The following is a 21565-nucleotide window of genomic DNA, read 5'->3' on the forward strand; positions in this document are numbered from 1 at the left end:
CTACACACCTACGTTGTCTCCCCCAGACACCACTCTCATTGTTTACAGAGCTCCATACTCATTAGATCACGTTCAAGTCTTTACCTAAGAGTCAAGGTCCTACTTTCGCTACCAAATTTCATCTTTGCTAGTTAACAGGGACTGTGCTTATGTGCATCATCTCATTTAATCCTCCTGCCAACCCTATAAGGTAGATAATATTAATAAACCCCATTTCATAGATGAGAAAACTGAGGCTCAAAGAAGTTCTAGATCATACAACTAGTAAATGATGAAACAAGAATGACTTCAGAGCACAAGCTCTTAGGCACCCCTGGGGTTCAGAGATGTTTACAAAGATAAAAAGTGATGGAACTGGTATGTGAACGCAGGCCTGTCTGAGTCCAAAGCCTAGCTGTTGTGTAACCACTACGCTCTGCTGCCCTACCCTCTCTGCTGGGCAGGACCATTTGCTTGCTGCCCTTCGAATCATCACTGCCAAGAATCTTGCTGTGTGCAAATATCTACTGTCTGTCTTCCTTGCCACCAACCCACATCCCACAGCCCCCGTAAGGCCTTCCAGGCTGCTCCCCTGAGGTGCCTGGCTAGAATGGGTCGCTCCCTCCTTCTCCCAACCCCCACCAGGCCCTATCTGTGTGCTTCTCACAATATTTACCAATTCCCACTCTGAATTATAGTTATACACATGCTCTTTCAGGAGAGGCGGTGGTCTGAGTTGGCGTGGTGTCACCAGTGACTCACACAGAACAGGCATTGATTGAATCAACCAGTGCATCTTTTATGTGACTAAATTCATTCTTTAGATATATTATGTATATCTTATCTGCCCAGCTGGAGGACAGTAAGCGCCTTAAGAACAAGGACCAAATCTTTTACTTAATGCATATTTTCAGGAATATACCTGGGGCAGGTACACAGTCAAACCTGTAATATATGCTTGAATTCAAGTAGAATGCTACTGGCACATGATTCTGGCATAATTTTTTTTTTACTTTTTAAACCCTGCAAGAATGCAGCTTATATTAATTGGGGATAACTGGGTACTATACAAATGGATCCCATCAACTCAGTTTTTGTAAATAGATAGAAATAATAAATTTAATGTTTTAATAACCAAGAGAATCTTATGAGCACATTTTCCTGAAAATTTATTCAAATTTCCATGCAATTTGTTCTTTTCTTGTGGGAAAAGAACTCATAATTCTGTCTTTTAAAAAATTGAGGCTATGATATGCCTTCATTATGCCTCTTTTAAAATGAAAGCATACAATTAAAAAAAAATCATAACACAATCCCCAATTTCTCTCATTAAGGGAAATATGGATATTTTCATTCCAGATATCTATTACCTATCACAGTCATTTATCTAGCCCAACACATATACTTTTAAAAGGAAAAAAAAGAGCTCATAAATATTCTAACTCCTATCACGTACCCAGAGAGCAAAGGGACAGAAAAATCAGAATATGTATTACAATAATATTTAAACCTCAAAAGCTAGATTTAGAAACTTTTATGAACAAGATAACATAAAAACAAATGCTACCTTTCTTAATTCATAAATGATTTTATTTAATTATATAACACCATTAACAGAGAAAAATACCAAGCCACATGTTTTAACACACTGAAAGACACAGATTAAAAGTACGTAACAGTAAAAACACACAGATAAAGATGATCAAATTATTATAGCCTTTCAGTAGTCATTCATTCCCATCCAGTCCTTATACTGTACTCACATGGTCTAACAGTAAATATACAACAAAAGATCTGAAGAGCTTGGCGATCCTCTCTAAATCAAAATCAATGTTCTACCACTGAACAGACAGTGTAAACTTACCAGCTCCACAGATCCATAATGTTTCCTACTGAAATCCCCACGTCTACAGCCTAGGTCTTCCGAGACAGAGCTGGAACAAAAATGCTTCATCAGTATTATACATAGCGATCTGGCCACAAACCTTCCGCAAAAATCCACTACCATTTGCAAAAAGGGCTGCTATGGAACAGGCTTGCCCAGCTCCTCACTGCAGGGGAGCCTCCTTGCAACAGACACAATCCTCAGCAGCCATTGCAGAGCCGGGCGTTCATGGAGCCCTCAGTAAGAAGAAAAACACCCGAGTCATCCCTGGAAGTATAGGCAATGATTGAATTAAATATTTAGTCATTTGGAATCGATTGACATCTCCCAGGCTACTGGTGGTTTATAATTTCATTTTGTATAACCAACGAGGACAGAAACCCTGCAGTAAACTTGAGGCAAGGGACAAAGCTTGCAATTATCTTTCGTTTAAGAGAGGCTCTTTGTCCCAAATATTCAGCATAAAAATAACCAGCATTATGGGATGCTATACAGGAGACATAAACTTTATAGGAGGAAAAAAACCCCTTCAAAATCCTGGTAGGCCCCACGCCCTCCCCTTTAATTTATGACAACATGACAATATGGAAAAAGACTAGGACTAACAGAAAAATGTAAAATTCCAACTTCCAAGTATATTTAGTTTTTCTTACATGGCAGTAGCTAATACTTTCCTACCCCCTCCCCTCAGAAAAGGCTTAAATCCGATAAGAAAAATCACATGCGTTGTTGAGGAAGAGTAATTAAAACAAGGGCAAAATTGTTACTGCATTTGCATCTTGAATGCATAGTTACACACTCAAAAGACACATCTTATTGAATAGTTGGCATATATAGGACCTCAAGCAGTACTCATGAAACCACCGGAGATCCACAAATACAAACAGTTTTAATAAGTTGGTTCTAATATGTCATGCAAATACTCTAATAAAACAGAAAATAAAATTCCCCAGAAATTACGTGTTTAATATATCCCAAATATTTGGGATCTAACATGCAAAGAAAGGTGCATTTAGTACCTTTTCATCCTTCCTTAAAAGGTAGGCTACATTTTCTAAATTACAGCCCTGTTGGCACGTTCAGAAAGAGACTGACTCGGATGTTTCACGTCCACAGAACTGACTCTCTGCCAGGTCACTATTCGATAGGCTCCAAGAAGGACAGCAAGAGAGAAATGAGATTAGAGAGTCTAATGGTATTCCGCGTCCTCCATTTCACAGGGATGGCTGAGTTCATCGTATAGGAGAGATTTAACCTTTTGTAGTCCTCACTGCCTTAGCTGAAACCATGTGACAAATTAATGAATGCAGCTTGGAACGGTGTCCTAGATATTTACCCAGGCTACCTTCCTGCTTCTAGTGACATGATTTTCTACTGAAAAATCTCTGAAAGAGATGTAAAAACTTCCCTCCGTGGCCTGCTGCACTATTAGCTATGTTCTCTATGCCCATTTTCTTAGCCCTTTTTGAAAACGCTCCTGGAGAATACTGCCATTGCCTTACATAACAGTTTCAAGATCCTTCCCCGGTGCCCTGAGTTACCGAGAGGGAGTGGACTCCAGGGAGGGAGGTGTCCACGGGCTTGGACAGAGGTCGGGCACAGAGCCGATGCTCAATGGCTGTTGACTGAGCGCTGTCTGCCCAGACCTCAGCCCACCTCATCAGTTAAGTCAGGCCCATGATGCAGTCACCAACCGCAGCAGCAGCGGCTTCTAACCCAAATGGCCAACAATATGAAAAAAGCAAGGATGCCGGGCTCTGGGTCCCTCCCTGTGCCGTCCTCAGCACCACAGAGGGGGGTCCAAGACACAGTGCCAGCTCCCTAACTTTGCCAACAGCCAGAAACAAACACAAAAAAGGTGACGACCCTAAATCCTGGAGCAACCACCTCCTTAGAAGCCTCATAGAGGGAAAACAATGTCCTAGGAAAACAACCAAGAGAGATAAACAGAACATCAGCTATCGGCTGCCCTTTTCCCCTCTAATTACATTTCATCCAATGCACTGCAGAGACAGCGCTTGCTAATGGTGGCTGGCAGGCTGAACTATACAGGATGCATTTCTAGGGCGGCAGGAGGCACTCAAACCAGCCATGTTAAAAAACCCACCCCACTCTCCTCCTCTGTCCCCAGGCTCTCTGGCCCCTTGGCACCCAGCAGCACAAGGGTTGTGTTTAGGGGGATCACCCCAAGCTCCAAGGGGAGTTTTTGTTCTCCTCCAGGTCCCCAGAGTCTGGCCCACTGCTGAGCACAGGGTGGACATGCAGTAAACGTTTGTTGCGTTTGTGAAGATATTTGCACATCTTTCAGATCTCACTAGCTGCTGCCTGATAACGCCCCTCACCAAGGCAGGCCACCTGTTGACCTTCTTCCCGATAAGCCCCCGGACGGTACTCCATCAGTCCAGACAGTCCTGGCCCAAGAGGCAGATATGCCTACGTGCACACCAAAACCTATTTCCTGTTCCCCTGGGGCTTGTCGCTAGACTACATTTCCTAGCCCCTCTTGCAAGTGACTGTGACCATATGACTGATTTCTGGCCAAGAGAATACAGACCAAAGCGATGTGCCTATGGGATCCCATGGGAAGCGCCTGCCCTCCTGCCCTGCGGCCAGCAGGGTGGAGAGGACCATAAGGGCCCAGAGGAAGGCAGAGCTTCAAGAAGGAAAAAACCAAGTGGAAGGTCATACCTTTAAGAACATCTGTATTAGAATATGCTGTGAGCAAGAAATAAACAGTTAGTTGTGTTAATCATGTAGAGTTTGGGTTTACCTGTGAAAGCCGCTGTGCTACCTGAACTAGACGGAAGTCGGTATCTTGCAGTGGGGTGTTACTACCATGACAACAACCTAAAATATGTGGCACAGGCTTCACAGGCAGGCAGCAGCCAGGGAGGAAATGCATCTCAGAGGCTGAAGAGACAGAGATCTAGGTTGTAGAGTAGCAAACTGGTGATAAAACTTGCACCTACAGTAACTGAGGAGGTAGACCTGTGTCTTCTGAGCCTGCAGCTCTAAGGAACGTGGCTCAACAGGTCACAGTGAACCTGTGGGCTGGCTCCTACTGGCTGAACTTAGCAAGGTTTTTTCAAGGAAGAGATGAGCCCGGGCTAGAACTGGATGGATTTCAAACAAAGACAGAAGGGACTAGAGAGAGTCTCGAGACCAAGGGCCTCACAAGCTTGAGAAATCACTGTTTCTGGACCCCAAACAATAAGAATTCTGGCCAGTGAAATGTGGGTAGAAATGATGGGTACCTCTTCCAGACGATGCCCATACAAATTTCCCATGAATAATCCTTGCTCTCTTTCCTCATCCGCTGGCTGTGAGGATGGCTGTGAGGACCAAGAGGGGTGAAGCCGCACCACGAAGGAGTCCTGGTCCCTAAATGACCACACAGAATATCCTAAGTAGGCACACCCTCACTGGACTGTGAGATGAGAAAGAACTTTTATTGCTTGAAGCCACTAAGACTCAAGGTTTATCTGTTACAACAGGTGATTTTAATTTCATGGGTACAGCTCTCTGTAGGTAACAGAAAGTAGTGTAAGAATAAGCCCCACAAAAAAGGGGTTGTCAGAGGGCTGGTGGGCCAGTATGACTATCGGGGTCAGCAAGCTCTGGCCTCTCACTGCCTGTTTTTGAATACTAAGTTTTATTGGGATACAGCCACGCCCTTTGGTGATAGGCTGTCTGTGGCTGCTTTTGTGTTTCTATGGCAGGGTCGAGGAGTTGTAACAGAGACCTGTAGGGCCTGCAAAACCCAAACTATTTACTCTCTGGCCCTTTATAGAAAGATTGCCCAATCCCTGCCCTAGAGCCTCACCAATCCCTTTTGCTGGTTTCAGGCCTACCCATAAGCTGTGATTAGTATGCCAATGAAAATAGCAGTGTTTATCAGAGTCCAGCAGAATCCCTGGGGGTGTGGGGGGGGAGCTTTCTAAAAATGCAGATTCCCTGGCCTTATTCCCAGAGGTTGTGATTCAGCCTGACTGCGATTTTAATAAGCAGTGGTGGGAATTCTGATGCAGGGGGTTCACAGACAATGTTTTGAAAAATACTGCTCTCCCAGATGACTCTGGAACCCCTGGGAAACCTGTTAGCCATTCTGCGGCACTTTTATAAGGAAGGACAAGGCCTTGATCAAGTTTTCCATGAATGGGAGGAGGTGTCATATAGTCCCTAAGGGCAAGTGCTTCAGTCACAGATGTGGGTTCTTAACCTCCCTGGGCATTAGTTCCCACATGTATAAAATGTGGTTGATAGTATCACCTACTTAATAGGGTTATAAAGAATACACTAAAAAGAGCAGGTAAAAATTTATTCTAAGCATAACATCTATTACATGAAAACTACTCAATAAATGCTAGCTATTATTATCGCTCTTTTTATGAGTATGAATTCTTCTCCGGTTGTTAGAGAGAGCCCTGGGAAGGGGCGTGCAGCATACATGATTACCAACTTTTTAAAGAATTTTTAAAGAAGATGCCTTTTTTTTTTTTTTTTAAACATCTTTATTGGAGTATAATTGCTTTACAATGCAGACATAGAGAATGGACTTGAGGACATGGGGAGGGGGAAGGGTAAGGTGGGACAAAGTGAGAGAGTGGCATGGACTTATATATACTACCAAATGTAAGATGCCTTTTTTTCCCCTGTGGTGGAAAGGGAGACCTGGGGCCAAGCAGCCTCCTAGGGCGGGGCTAAGGGCAGCATCACAGCTCAGCACGACATCCTCTCCCTAAAAGTGTCGGCAGTGCGACCTCACCTAGAAAATACTTGGGACCCAAGAGCATGTCACCAGAACAAGGCAGGTGCAAAAAAGAATCAGAGGGTTCAAGTTCCTCACAGGGACTATGGTCTAGGCTCTAAATAGAAACTCTCTCTGTTTTAGTAAATTAATGTGAGAGGATGCTGGATCACACTTTGCGAGCATGCACAGAGCTGAGGACCAGCATGTTAAATCTCTAAAGAAGGCCTGGGATGAGAGCAAAGATTTCCAGCTCCACACAGAGGCTAGAAAAATTACCATTATGTAAGTCAGGGACCTGGAAAGCAGGACAACTCCCTCCAAAGAGTCGAAGTTATGGAAACTGAAAAAGGGGAAAAAAAGGAAGCTGAAACTCAGCAATACAGGTCCTTACTCAAGTGGCCCAGAGGTTAGTGACTGACCCTAACAACTGCCAGACCCCACTATTCCGGGCCTCAGTCAACTCCAGCCCTGCTGGAAGAGTTAAAGCCAATGGAAGACCGGTATTCTTCCTGGATCAGCAGAGAGAATTTGTGAAAAGCAACAGGCTTACCAACAGCAGAGCTCCATGTCAGGAGCGCCAGGACAACACCTCCGCCCCCTTGATAAGCAGTTTGTAATAGACAGATGGATGGGATCCCCCTATTTGAGGGACACAGAAGCTGAAAAATGTGCCAGACTACAGATTTAGGCTTGGAAGTAGCCCCGGGCCTCCTAACAACAGGTACGAGAATAGCTTATTGCACATAAGGGAGCAGTTGTCTCTCCTTCTGAAGATAAGTGACACAAAAAAGCAGAGCTGCAATTATACATTAACTTCTAATGATGAAATGGAAGAATCCTGTCCCCTTTTGAAGAGATTTCAGACACTAGGAAGTAGGAAGTAAGCAAGAGGATTTCTAGAGTTTAAGAGTCCCAGGAAATCTGAGCCCCTGGATTCTGGCTCCAGACAGCATCTTGTTCCCCAACTGTGCTTCTGGGGTCACAGTACCAGGTGCTCCTGTACCAGGATCTTAAGTTTACCATCCCTTAGCAAGTTCCACCAACCATAAGGTGGTCAGACATGCCTGGATTTGAATGTCAGCTCCATGGCACTCTAGCTCTGTGGCCCCAGGCAAGTTACTTATCCTCTCTGAGCTTGTTTCCTCATCTGTAACATGGGCTTAAAATAACATCTGTCTCTGTGGGAGGATTAAAAGATATCATAGGTGCTTAGCACAACACCTGACACATAAATAAATGTTGGTTATTCTAACTGTCAGGGACCTTACCGACCTCAGTCATGACCATGTCCCATGTGTCTCAGAATGCCTGGCTCGGGCTTCCCTGGTGGCGCAGTGATTGAGAGTCCGCCTGCCGATGCAGGGGACACGGGTTCGTGCCCCGATCCCGGAAGATCCCACATGCCGCGGAGCGGCTGGGCCCGCGAGCCATGGCCGCGGAGCCTGTGTGTCCGGAGCCTGTGCTCCGCAACGGGAGAGGCCACAGCAGTGAGAGGCCCGCGTACAGCAAAAAAAAAAAAAAAAAAAAAAAAAAAGAATGCCTGGCTCATAGCAGGCTGCTCCATGAATATTTGTTGAATTAATGAGTCATGAATTAATGATAACCTCTGCTGGCCTTTGCTCTACTTGAACGCAGGTGGGTTTCTGCCCCCTTTTCTCCTTTCCCTCCTCCACCCCCCATCTGCCGTTAGATATTCTGACATATCTTTGGGTATATTTGACGTTACCTCCCACCATTAGTCAGTCATCTTTCTCATTCTAATCCTCACTTCTCTAACATTCTAGAATGCATTCCTCCTACAGTATTTATGTGTCTACTAAGTTTCTGGACAAAGAGAGATATCCCTGGAACTTACCAGGTTCTCTGCTATTACTAAAGTCTTGTGGTAACTCATTGCAAGGCTCCTTTCAATAATAATCTGTACCAGTGCCCTTGGAATTCTATCTCTAAATAAAAAACAGCAACCATACCAAACTTTGGCGAAGACATGGAGCAACTGGACCACTTATAGACTGTGGGTGGGGACTTCCCCGGTGGTGCAGTGGTTAAGAATCCGCCTGCCAATGCAGGGGACAAGTGTTCAAGCCCTGGTCCGGGAAGATCCCACATGCCGCAGAGCAACTAAGCCCGTGCGCTACAACTACTGAGCTTGTGCTCTAGAGCCCATGAGCCACAACTACTGAGCCCATGCACCACAACTACTGAAGCCCGTGCGCCCAGAGCCCATGCTCTGAAACAACAGAAGCCACAGCAATGAGAAGCATGTGCACCACAACGAAGAGTAGCCCCCGCTCGCCACAACTAGAGAAAGCCTGCGTGCAGCAACAAAGACCCAATACAGCCTAAAATAAATAAATTTATTTAAAAAATATATATATATATAGACTGTGGGTGGGAATGTACAAGGTAAGCCAAGCCTCTTTGGAAACCAGCTGGCAGTTTCTTATAAAATTAAATATGCAGTTACCATATGACCCAGCACTTGCACTCTTGGGCATTTATCCCAGAGAAATGAAAAAATATATTCACAAATACCTATACACAAATGTTCATAGCAGCTTTATTCATAATAGCCCCAAGCTAGAAAAAGCCTAGAAATCTTTGGAAGGGTGAATGGATAAACAAACTGTGGTGCATGCCCACCACGGAATATTCCTCAGCCAGGAAAAGGAACACACTACTGACAGATACAACAACTTGGATGAATGTCCAGGGAACGGTGCGGAGTGGAAAAGGCCAACCATAAAAGATTACTTACTGTGTGATTCTATTATACAACATTCTTGAAATGACAAAATTATAGAGCGAGGTAGGTGTGGTTATAAAAGGGCAGCATAAGGGACTGTGTGGTGATGGAGCCATGTCTGTGTCTTATCTGTGGTGGTGGAGAAATGAACCTACACACGTGATAAGATTGCATGTGACGCTGGGGAAATCTAAGGCCAATGGATCACTGACAATTTCCTGGCTGTGATTGATGCTTTACTATAGTTATGCCAGATGTTACCATTGGGGGAAACTGGGTAAAGTGTACCTGGGATCTCTCTGTGTTATTTCTTATAACTGCATATGAATCTATTATGTTCTCAAAATAAAAAGGTTCATTAAAAAAAAACCGGTATCTGAGTTGAAATTCACTCACTCATTCCATAAACAGTTCCTGAGCACCTGTGAGGTCCCAGGTGCTGGGCCAGGTGCTAAACCTGAGACGTGTGCTCCCTGCTGTCATAGCACTTAGGGCGTGGTGGGAAAATATAAAGGACGTCGGACTTCACAGGAACACAGACTTTGCGCAAGCACATCACACCTGTGTATAGCAAATTTGGTAAACCGTACAACAGCCTCTTTCGTTTCCTTCTTGAGTAGCATATGCCATCTCGGGATATGAGAGGCCTGTCACTCTGCTCAGTTCAAGACCCACCATCCAGAAACCTGGGAGCTGCTACTAGAAAACGATTCCTGCAAAGTGTAATGTCCACACATCTGCTCCCTCCCTCCCCAATCTTTAGCGACCTTGGCTTCTCCTTTCCTATAACGTCAAGACTAAAGGGATTTCTAGCTCAGAGTACAATTTGGTTTGGGAAACAATGCTCCACAGGATACCTGCACGTGCATGACCACAAAGTGTTAAACAGAAACGTATTTAAGGGAAAAAAATCAGCAGACAACATATGCTGCCGCGTACCTCCCTGGATCACCTGTCGATTTAACTTCTTTGGAGAAATCCCTCCAAAGTGTGCCTTCCCAAGTTCTCAAAGCTTCTCTCCTGAGATTCCCAGACTGCCCCCAACTGTACCCAGACCCTGAAGGGAGGCATGCTGTCCAGAGTGGGCACTTGCAAACAGTCCTGTGGGCAGCGAGAATCCTAGAGAACACCAAGGTCATTCTGACACTCACTACTCAGAGTGGTCCTTTTCCCTGAGCTGGTTAGAAATGCAGACCCTCAGGCCCCATCCCAGACCTAATGAGACAGAATCAGCATTTTAACAAGATCCCCTGAGGATTCAAATGCACACTGAACTTTGAGAAGCACTGACTCTGGTTCTCAAAACGTAGCTATATGTAAGAAGCACCTGGATTTCTTCTCTAATTTGTCTTATTTCTTCAAGATGCAGAAAAATAGAGAATAATATAATGAACATTATAGATACAGTTGAAACCCCTGTGTACCTCTCCTTGATCTCATTTTCATCTCTCTCTCCCTTGAAACAATCACTAAATAATTTGGTTCGCACTCCCTGCTTGCTTTTTATATTTGTACTATGTAGTCATAAACCATATGCAGTACTGTTTAGCACGATCTTAAATTTTACACAAATGTACACCATACCGTGACTATCTCCCTGCAGCTAGCTTCTTTGAACAACTGGCACTTGAGATTTGTACACATTGATACCTGTATCACTCACGGTGCTCTGTAGTCTCCTGCTGTATCACTACCCCACTGATTCTCCATTCCCCCATGGTCGGACATTTCCTCAGTGATCATCTCCCATATTTAGCCAGCTTAGTCCTTCATCTCACGGGTCCTCACTGTTTGATACCCAGATCCCTACAATAGCCTGGTCAGTCTTCCTGCCACCTCAGCATAGGATCTTAGGGTAGAAGAGACTTCCAGAGAGGTCCAGAGACTTCCAGGTCCAGAGACTTAAGGGTCATTTGGTGTCCAGTCTGGTATCTGTGATAGTGTATTCTCTACCAGGTACTTGAAATATAGCCAGCAAGTCTCTACTTACACACTATTAGTGATAAAGAAACAGTATGCCCCAGGGCATTCCATTCTTCCTGTCAAACAGTTTTTTCTACATTGAACTGAAATCCATCACACTTTACTTTCCACCAGCTGGTCCTCCATCTTCACCCTTTCACTTCTTCTTACTTTCCGTACCATCACTTCCACACCCCGGGCCAGCTGCCCTGTCTGGCCTGCTCGCCCTGTCTCAGCACTCCCGCCACCATGCCCTTCTTCATTGCCTTCAACGTGCTGAGCATCTTCTCATCTTAGGACCTGGAATGAGCCCTCCAAACTCCTTCTTCTTCCTGACCCCACCTCCACCCCCAGATTAGAAATTACAAAGAGGGTATTGGATTAACATCTGCCTCCCCTACTAAAATATAAGCTTCACAGTGGCAGGTTCTCTGCTGGTTTTGTTCAATGCAAAATCCTTAGCTTGTAACATAATACCTGGTACAGAGTTAGCTCTTAGTGGGGTTTTATTTAATAATGAGTGAATGAATGAATGAATGAATGAAAGCCAGCCAACTCTCTGGGGCCATATAAAACAAGATCGCCTCTATAGGAAAGCCCTTCAAATGTCTGAGGAGAGCCACCATGTCCCCTAGGGTTTTTCTTCTTTACTGGGGGGCCAGGAGTGACACAGGAGGGTGAGGCCAGCCATACTAGATAGGTACCTAGAGAAGGGGCCGGGCAAACACAGGGACCCCTTCATAACTTTCTCTAGGATCAGGCCTGCAGAGACACCCCCGGCTGCTCACAAGTCCACTGTCAGCTGCTGCTGGAAGTGAACTGCATTACACAGCATATTCATGAAATTTGTCTTTGAGTCAGACGTGAAAATACTGTAAATGTTGCATCAGGTTAATCTCAAAAAATTCACTTCAGAGGTTAATACAATGCCAGTAATATGAGCAAACAAAGAAAATGCTGTGGGGGCCATCACAATGAACACATTGTGATATCATTCACCAGCCATTAGCTCATGATGGGGCTGGCATTCCCTCTGTCTAGAGATTGGCATTTTTCAATAAATAGGCAATACAATTAAGTGCAATGGATCAACACTGTAACATTAAAAAGTGAATCATCTGCAAGTGTCAAACTAATCCAACTGTGAACTTAAGATTCTTGCATTTTATTGCCTGTAAATTATAGTACAATAAAAAATTACTTTAGAATGTCATACAGAAAAAAAAAGAAACTCTGATCCTAAACTTAAATAAACTAACATCTATATGTATAGAGAAATTACATGTACATAAGTGTTGCCTGATATTTACTGAACTCTGTCTAACCCACCACTAATTCACGGCCTGATTTTAGGCAAGAAACAGCCTTTCATGGGCTCTCAGTTCTACAACTGTAAAATGGGGCTTGATTAATGAATTAATTCAACAAATACTGATAACCATGGGACAGTCCTCATAGGGCTGTTGCATTTAATGAGAAAATACATATGAAGCACTTAGCAGGTGAATAGTCTGAGCACAATTACTATTTGAAGAAACAGAGATTTGCATCATTAGGAAGGTGTATGCATGTGAAGAACAACACGAAGAAGAAAAAAAGTCTCTTTGTGGAAACCTAGAGATAAGCTAGATTCTCCTGTAATCTAAAATGCTCTCACTTTAGGGGCTTCCCTGGTGGCGCAGTGGTTGAGAGTCCGCCTGCCGATGCAGGGAACACGGGTTCATGCCCCGGTCCGGGAAGATCCCACATGCCGCGGAGCGGCTGGGCCTGTGAGCCATGGCCGCTGAGCCTGCGCATCCGGAGCCTGTGCTCCGCAACGGGAGAGGCCACAGCAGTGAGAGGCCCGTGTACAGCAAAAAAAAAAAAAAAAAAAAAAAAAAAGACCGTTGGCTTAGGTGAATTTAGGGCAGGGCAGCCTAAACCATTTCCTTTTGCCTCCTAAAAGCAATGATTAAAAAGAGTCATACTCTCTAGTCACTATTTATAGTGTGTCCTTGTGGTGTTCCGCACTGTACTTTGAGATGAGGTGAGCACCAAAAATGGGTTGCTGGCCCTCGAGGACTATAAAATTTGAAAGAATAGACAACGCGAATAGTCAAAGGAACAGAGTTCTTGGTAATGGCATAACCTCCTTGAGGAAGAATGATTGCTGTTAGTGATTATTCCTCCAGGGGATGTGGAGCTCAATGGTACAGCTTCTGTTCCCAGAAAAGGACCAGGATGTCCTGGCAGAGTGATGCCGTACTCCTCCCTGACTTAGATCACACAGAGCAGCAACTCAGTGCTGAACCGTACGCCACCCTTGAGCTGTGAAGATCCACATTCCTCTCCCTTCCGTTCAGGCCACTCACCTCCCTGGGGACCTTACTGCTGCGGCACCTGCAAATACCACCTCTATGCTAACAACTCCCCAGACCAAATCTCCAACTCAATCTTTCTCTCCAACTGCAAGTTCAGACTTACAGCTGTCGGACATGGCTCTGCAGGCACCCCCGGGGGCGTCTAAAACATAAAATGCCTGAGTCACCCTCACTCCCACTCCTCACTCACAGCTCAGTCAGCAGAGCTGCCATCTTCTTCCCAGTCACTCGAGGTGCAAGTTCAGAGTCATCGCCCAGGTCTTCTCTCACATCCAACATCTTAATCAGTCTCCAGGCCCCCGGTACAGGCCCCACACAGTGTTGTTTTTGATTGTTGTATGTTTGTATCTGTATTTCACTCTTTGAAGAGGTAAAACTCACTTGCTTCAAAACTCACAAGAGTCCAAAAGGCCATACAGGGGTAAGTCGGTCCTCTCCTCCCTCCTCGGCCCCTCATTTCCTTTCCTCACCAGCAACCTCTATTGTTTATTGTGTGTCTGCCAGAGATGCTGTATGCAAAGAAAGAGAAATACATATTCCCTTTTGTCTTTGGTAAATGGTAGCATACTATACACAACTCCACTCCTTGTTTTTCTATTTAATGTATGTTGGAGATCTTTCCAAATCAATACCAAAAGATCCTCCATATTCTTTCTTATGGCTACATACTATTCCACTGAGTAGATGTACTGTATTTTATTTAACCAGTTTCCTAGGTAAACGGTTTTCAACCTTTCGCTACTATTAATAAACTGCAATGCATAACCTTGTATATGACATTTTGCATGTGAGGATATTTCTAGAATTCCACCATGCTTTTCAGTCCCTTGCCACTTCTCCCCTTTCCATTTTCACATTCTCTGCTTTAGCCCAGACCTGCATCGTTGCAGGAGCCTCCTAACTGACATCTCTAATCTATTATCTTTAACTTACCCAACAAGTATTTAGTGAGCACTTCCTATGTGCCACATACTCTGCTATGACAGGGAAGAACAAGAGAATAAAAACAAACAGAACAAAACAAAACCCCCTCCTAACCAGACCCACACAGATCCTAGCCTGTCTCACAATTATCTGAGCATTGGGAGCTTTCTAATAAATCAAGCTGCTCTATTCTCTGTGTTTGGAATCGGTTGAGAATTAGAGGCAGGAGTCGGGCAAATGGAAATCAAAACATCAGTTTCCTCACTGTCAGAGTTTCATTGGCAAATGTGGCTGAGCCCGACAGCCACATAGACTTCCTACTACTTCCCCTAAGTTTAGACCTGGAGCAGCCCACTTGCGGGAGAGTCTGGTCTGCAGAGAGGCAGCTACTCGCCTGAATGGTTGCCGAGGAATCACTGTCTCATGACTGTCGAGCTCCAACAGGGGATACCGAGGCAGATGGGCCTCCACACCTGTCTCTAGAAGACGCAGGTGTGTTTTTCCATGTGGAAACAGGAGAGGAGCTAACGCACAAGCTTGGTGGGCAACCAGATCCCAAAGGTAAGAGAGGAAAAGAGGAAGGGGCAAGTCAGCTGTCCAGCCTCTTTCCTCCATGGAACTGGAGGAGAAGTTTCTTCATGGAAACAATAGAATTTCCCCAACAGTAAACCCAAAGGCTTTCTCTCCAGCTTTGTGTTTTAAAATCAAGTAGTCCCTTACCCAGGAGCAAACTAGGTCTTTTGAGGCTTTTGGAAGCTATTTTAAAATGTCTAAATATGAAATTGCCTGATATTTGTATCATGCCTTGATGATAAACTCTTTCAAATACATGGCAACTTTCTCCAAAAGATCAAAAAGCAAACCACTGCTAACTCAGCCGAGTGAGGGAAATTAAGTCTGAATTATACTTTTTAAGAAATCCAACTTATTGGTAGTATATTGTAATTAATCACAGGAAGGACTGATGGGAAAAAAGAATGGGCAGGTAATTCAGATGGAATTAAAAACTTTTCAAACTTTCTTCCTTCTGCTCTTGGCTGACATCCGTTTAAGGCAGAATGCCCCTCAAATAACCATCTTTCCAATAGCTTTCCTTTGTCTTTTCTAATGTATTGAGCTAATGAGGAAACTTTGCCTCTTGTAGGGTGGGACATGGCCCTGAAAGGAGGTTATGAATGAGGAGACGTGAGGACGCAGGGAGACTCGCCATCTCCCTTCTGCCCTCCCTTCCCAACGGAAACGGCGTTTTCAGAGGAGCCCCATGGCTTCCGAATCATCAAGTTCAATGGAAGATTTTAGTTTCGATCTTCAAACTTTCTGTTATATTTGACACCTTCGGCCAGATCCCTGGGTCCCACCATTAAGGATTCTAATTAAGTAGGTTCCATGATCTCTATTTTTGAACAAACTTGCTAAGTTATTTCTGTGACCGGTCAGAGAGCACTGCCCTTCTTGCAACTCCTCCACTGGCCTCTCTGACCCCTTTGAATTCTGTTCTCCTACCTCCTGACCACCCCTGCTCTGTTTGCCAGGGCAAGCAGAACTACCCCCTCTGCCCCTGGTAACAGACACTCCCCCACAGAGCCAGGAATGGACATGTGACCCAGGCTGGGCAACTACAGTCCTTCCCCAGCATCTTCTAACGGATGGGGAAGATTTTTCCTCTCTGAGAACATACCCCATGCTGCCTGAGATCACACCCACGGCTGCGTGGTGAAAACTCATGGACGGTAGGAGACAAGTGAGGTCAACAGGCAGAGAGAAGCAGGGCTAAGGGGTGGAGGCTGAGGGTGTAAGAGAAGAATGGACTGACTGTTGGCACTAGAGTCCCTGGATCCAGTCACTCTCTGAAGCGAGCGAGATCTGTCCTTTCCCGTAGTTTGGTTACATTAACCTACACATTCTCCTTTTTCGCCTAAACTATTTTGAGTTGGGTTGCTGTTACTTACAACCGACGAGCCCCTCCCTAGTCCATCTCTTAATTGGCTTCCTGGCCTCCTCACTGTACCTATCAGTGAAATTAACTCTTAAAACTCAGAGCTCAAACCATCACTTGTCTGTCTCAAAAGCCACTCAGACTCCCAATGTCCTGGCATTAAGTACAACACCTTTCACAATATGTCCCCCAATTTGACCTTCCAAACTTCCTCCTACTTCACCATACAAGTGGCAAACCAGGATCCGGCCATCCAGAATACCCTCCTCCCCACCTCTGCCAATTAAAATCTACTCAAGAAAAAGAAAAGAAGGAAGGAACGTTCTTCCTCCTTTTTCAAGATCCACTTCACATTACTCTCTCTAAGAAGACTTTTCTAAGAACTTCCTTCCTCCAAAGATGTAACTGTACCCCTCTTCAGCCCCCACGGCAGTATCTAATGATCTCTGTCTTATTCCTCACCCCACCACCCATGCATTTACCAGGTCCACTCTAACCTTCCTCTTTTTTTTTTTTTTTTTTTTACATCATTATTGGAGTATAATTGCTTTACAATGGTGTGTTAGTTTCTGCTAACCTTCCTCTTAAATATTTCTTAACTCAATCCCATTGTTCCTGCCACTCATCAGAACACTTAATATCTCCTATCCGGTCACTCTGATAGGTCTCCCCGCCACCAGCCTTATCCTTCTGCAATCTAGCTGCCCACTGACACCAGTTATCTTTCCAGTATGCAAATCTGATCATGCTGTGCTCTGGCTGAGAGAATTAAGACCAAACTTCCTAGCAGGCAGGTTAAGCCCTCCCACTCCCCAGTGACTTGGCTTCTGTCTGCCATCCCAGGCTCACTGCTCCCCAAGAAGCTCCAGCTGGACCAGACTGTTTGTGGTTCCCCTCAAATCCAGAATGCTTTAACGCTGCTGGCCTTTGCACAGACAGTCTCCTCTGTCTGGGTAGGCCTCCTTCACCTCTGCCTGGTAAAGTTCCCACACTTCAAGTAGTCTCTCCACTGAGAAATCTCCTTGGATTGCCCTAGGTAACGGCACTTCCATAAGGCTCGCTTAATCTGGAAGGAGATGCTTCGTTTGCATACCAGTGCTTAGCACAGGGCCCAGCACAGCACACAGGTGCTCAGTAGGTTCTTTCATAGATACCAAAAACGTTTTCTGGTGAGAGCAGGCCTTGTATGACCAAGAGACCTCGCACAAGGCCCAACTTTGTGCTTGGTCAACTTTATTGGTGTCCAGTCCGGTCCTGCTATAATCTCCACCCGACAATACCAAGTCACCCTGTGGACACTGACACCCCATAAACACTTTGCTCCTGATGGCACCTCTGAGCACACTGAGATTAGGAGATGGTAACTGGTGCTATAGACAGATTAGATTCAAATCCCTGCTGTCACTTACAAGCTGTGTGACCTGAACAAGTCTCTTAACTCTTCTGGACCTCAGCCTCCTCATCTGTAAGATGGAGCCTGCAGTAGTTATCTGTTTTTTTGTGAAGACTAAAAGAGAAAACGCATTTGGGATGTTTGCACAAGTGCCTGGTACACAGGTAATCAATTAAGTTTGCTGAATGAATGAGTTAATCAATGAGCAGCCCGCAGAATGGCAGCGGTTCTTAAAAGACGCATCTTTCTAGCCTGTTTTCCAGAAAACCCAGTATCTGGTTCCCGGTGGAATCAGTTTCAAGTCCGGCCCCTGAGTCTGGGGAGCAGCCCTTGGCCGGACGCCGCCCGCCCTGTTCTCACGGCAGCTTCGCTAGCCCTGCGGCCGCCAATCACCAGGGCCTGGTCCCACTCCTAACCAGATTCACCAATAGGACCCGGAAAGCGCCACCTCGGGCTGCTTCCGCTGCGTCTCATAGGCTTCCCGGCAGTCCTGCCCGCCCCTTTGACTACGTCATCCGCGCGGTGCACTGTGGGGCTTGTAGTCTAGAAAGAAGCAGCGCTGAGAGTCCCGCTTCAGAGGAAGGAGGAGTGGCCTTTCCCCCCACCCCCCCACCTACCTCCACTGCCCACCCCCCACCCCACCCTCCACCCCCGCTCCACCTTTGGTAGATAAAGCCCAGGCTTCCCTGCCCTCCTTTCTAAAGAGCTGGAGCTTCCCACACGTGGGTTACCAGCGGTCCCCAAGAAACAGGACCATTTCGCCCAGATAATTCAGCATTCACTGAAATTTTAGATTTCAGTTTCAGATCAAGGAGACATTCAATTCCCATATTCTCATAAGTGGACCTACCGCGCCACGGTGCGGGGTATGGTGGCAGCTCTGAAAAGGCAGCTGTGACTCCAGACTTCTCTAGCTTCCCAGAAGAACCCACTGCAGAACCAGCAGTCGTGAATTTACCCAGACCCTGTGAACCTTGTCTATTTCAAATTGTATTATCGTTTAAAATCAGGCAAGCTATCAGTGGCTCCTCATTGCTCGAGATATAAAAATTCATACCCCTTAGCTAGGCATATAAGGTGCTAAATAACTATTTTGTATTTATTTTTGTGTGGTTACATTTTTAAAAGCAGCATTTCTCATTTGCTGCACAAGAGAATCCCCTGGGGAGCGTTATAAAATATTGGTATTTGTGTCCCACCCTAGACCTGGGAATCTTGGGCGGATGGTGCAGGCTTTCATATGTGTTAAAGCTCCGGGGATGATTCTGTGCAGCCAGGGTTGAGAATCACTGCTTTAATGCCTGTCAACACTGCTGGGACCCACTTTCATGGATCCAAGCCTTTGCTCTGCACTTTCCTCTGTTTTTTTGTTTTTTTTTTTTGCGGTACGCGGGCCTCTCACTGTTGTGGCCTCTCCCGTCGTGGAGCACAGGCTCCGGACGTGCAGGCTCAGTGGCCATGGCTCACAGGCCCAGCCGCTCCGCGGCATATGGGATCCTCCCGGCCCGGGGCACGAACCCGTGTCCCCTGCATCGGCAGGCGGACTCTCAACCACTGCGCCACCAGGGAAGCCCCTTTCCTCTGTTTAAAGTGGCTTTCTTCCCCTTTCCTGCCTGGCGCGATGGTCATCCTGCCTGGCTAAGAGCAACTGCTCCCCGTTTTCCTCCCTGTTCTTCCACAGACCCCCTCCTCCTACAGCACATTATACATGCTTCTTTTCTAGCAGCGCTGGAGTTATTTGGTTACTTGTTTGCCTCCCTGGAAAGGCTGTCCCTGAAGAGTCCTCCTTCACCCACTCCAGAGCCACTGAATCAGAATCTCTGGGGTTGGCCTTAGGTACAGTAAGCATCAATAATATTTGTTGCATTGAACTGATGAAGCATCTCATTTGCTTTTAAGGCAATTAGATCGTTGCACCTAGTTGCCTTTGATTCCCCTGGAAAGCTAAGCACCCCTGTGTTGTAGTATCTTCTTCATTCATTACTTATTCATTCATCCAACAAATATTGTACACCATAACAAAGCCCTGGGGATTCAGGAGTAAACAGGAAAACATAGTTACCACCCTATGGGACCTGGAATCTATTAATATATTAGTTATAGCATAGTTATTATCATTTCTTCTGAATAATAATTAGAATTTTTTCCCCTTCTAGATACTATTTGATATTCACGGGTGAGGAGATGTCTTATTCTCTTATATCCCCAGTATGTTGCTGGCACACTGGGGGCATTCTGTAAATGTTTATTGAATCAAGGTACTACATTTCATAGCACTTGTCACAATTTGTTCGTATTTATTTGTATGATTATTTGATTAATGGCTATCTGTTCCATGATCTGTAAATGCCCTGAGGACAGGAACTGAATCTTTTTTGCCTGCCATGACTGAGACAAGGCCTGGACAGGGTAAGTGCTCAATGAACATTGCTAAATAAATAAATATAAATACATACATACATACATACATACATACATACATACACATAAGGCACCATTAAGAAAGAAATGAAATCTCTGAACCAAATATCCACTCCTCTCTCTCTCATTATTCTTCCCCCCAAAGATAATTTTCTTCCTGAGCATTAAGGGGTTTCAAGTTAGAGTGAGCATGAGCCCCAACTGAGATGATGCTTCTCTTACTTACTTACAGGTTGACCTGGGCCTCTACTTCAGGGTCTTTTGTTGGCCACGTCTGCAGGGGCTGGATGCCAAAGGAGAGAGACGACTTGGCTTTCCATAGAAGGGTCTGTGCCATCTGACTCCCACTGGACCCTTTCGTCAGCGGATCCATCAGTGGGCCTGGAGGCTGCAGTGCTGTACTGAAACAGAAAGAGGTGGGAAAGGCACTGAGAACAGAGAAGAACGCGGGCCCATCGCTGGCCCATTCTGGCCACTCCTCCCCAGGGGCCAGCCCATCAGTAATGAGGAGGGGGTAAAGCCAAGGCCCTCCCAAGACCCAGGTGCCCCACTAAGACAGCACCACGCCCTTCCTGCACACTGTGGCCTCGTGGCCCTGGAACCGTCCAAATCCTATCACATCCCTCAGCAATAAGTGGAGTCCTGCACACTCTCAGGTCAGCGGGGTTGAAGGTAAAAGGAGGAAGGTGAGCATGTGAACCATCACAAACTTATTTAGAAAAAGGCAACATTCACTGAAGAAGGGAAAGCTCTGTCTGGAGTACCTTCAGAGGATGGACCTCATGGCCACTGGTGTTTGGTCCAGGAATGCCTGGTTTATCTCCCAATTTCCATTTAAAATAGCCAAGAAAAGCCATAAAAAGAGCCTACACAGGCAACAACACTGTAGACAAAAGGACAAACCCACATTCAAGAGTAATAGCATAGAGGAAGTAAGCAGTAAATGCTTGCAGAATTAACAAATGGGAATAAATGGGAAATGCACTGCTGAAACATGCCTGCTTCTTTCTCTGATGACACAGCGAGGAAGGAGGTAAGGTGATTCTGGGATGAAGAAGGGTGGCTTTGTTAGGGAAATGTAGGCATCCCTGCTCTTTCTGATTGGAATTATTTTCTGAGCCAATCAGTAGCGTTCTTCCCCGACCTCTACCTCAGGTGACACACAAATAAGCAAAGAAAATCCAAATACTTGGAAATGGGAAAATAAAA

The 21565-nt window shown here is 45.4% G+C and overlaps 1 protein-coding gene across 1 annotated transcript in view; it reads right to left on the reverse strand.

Moving 5' to 3' along the window:
- The window catches only part of GARNL3 (GTPase activating Rap/RanGAP domain like 3), a 154317-nt gene that overhangs the window by 108934 nt on the left and 23818 nt on the right, over window positions 1–21565 (reverse strand). Inside the window, exons 2-3 of the mRNA XM_082622306.1 lie at window positions 20587–20757; window positions 1844–1913 (exon numbers count right to left, since the gene is read on the reverse strand). Of these exons, the coding sequence (XP_082478432.1) occupies window positions 1844–1913; window positions 20587–20757 (241 nt within the window). The remainder of the gene's footprint in view (window positions 1–1843; window positions 1914–20586; window positions 20758–21565) is intronic.

Source organism: Mesoplodon mirus (genome assembly GCF_964341445.2).
Source record: "Mesoplodon mirus genome assembly, chromosome: 1".
Taxonomy (NCBI): Eukaryota; Metazoa; Chordata; class Mammalia; order Artiodactyla; family Ziphiidae; genus Mesoplodon; species Mesoplodon mirus.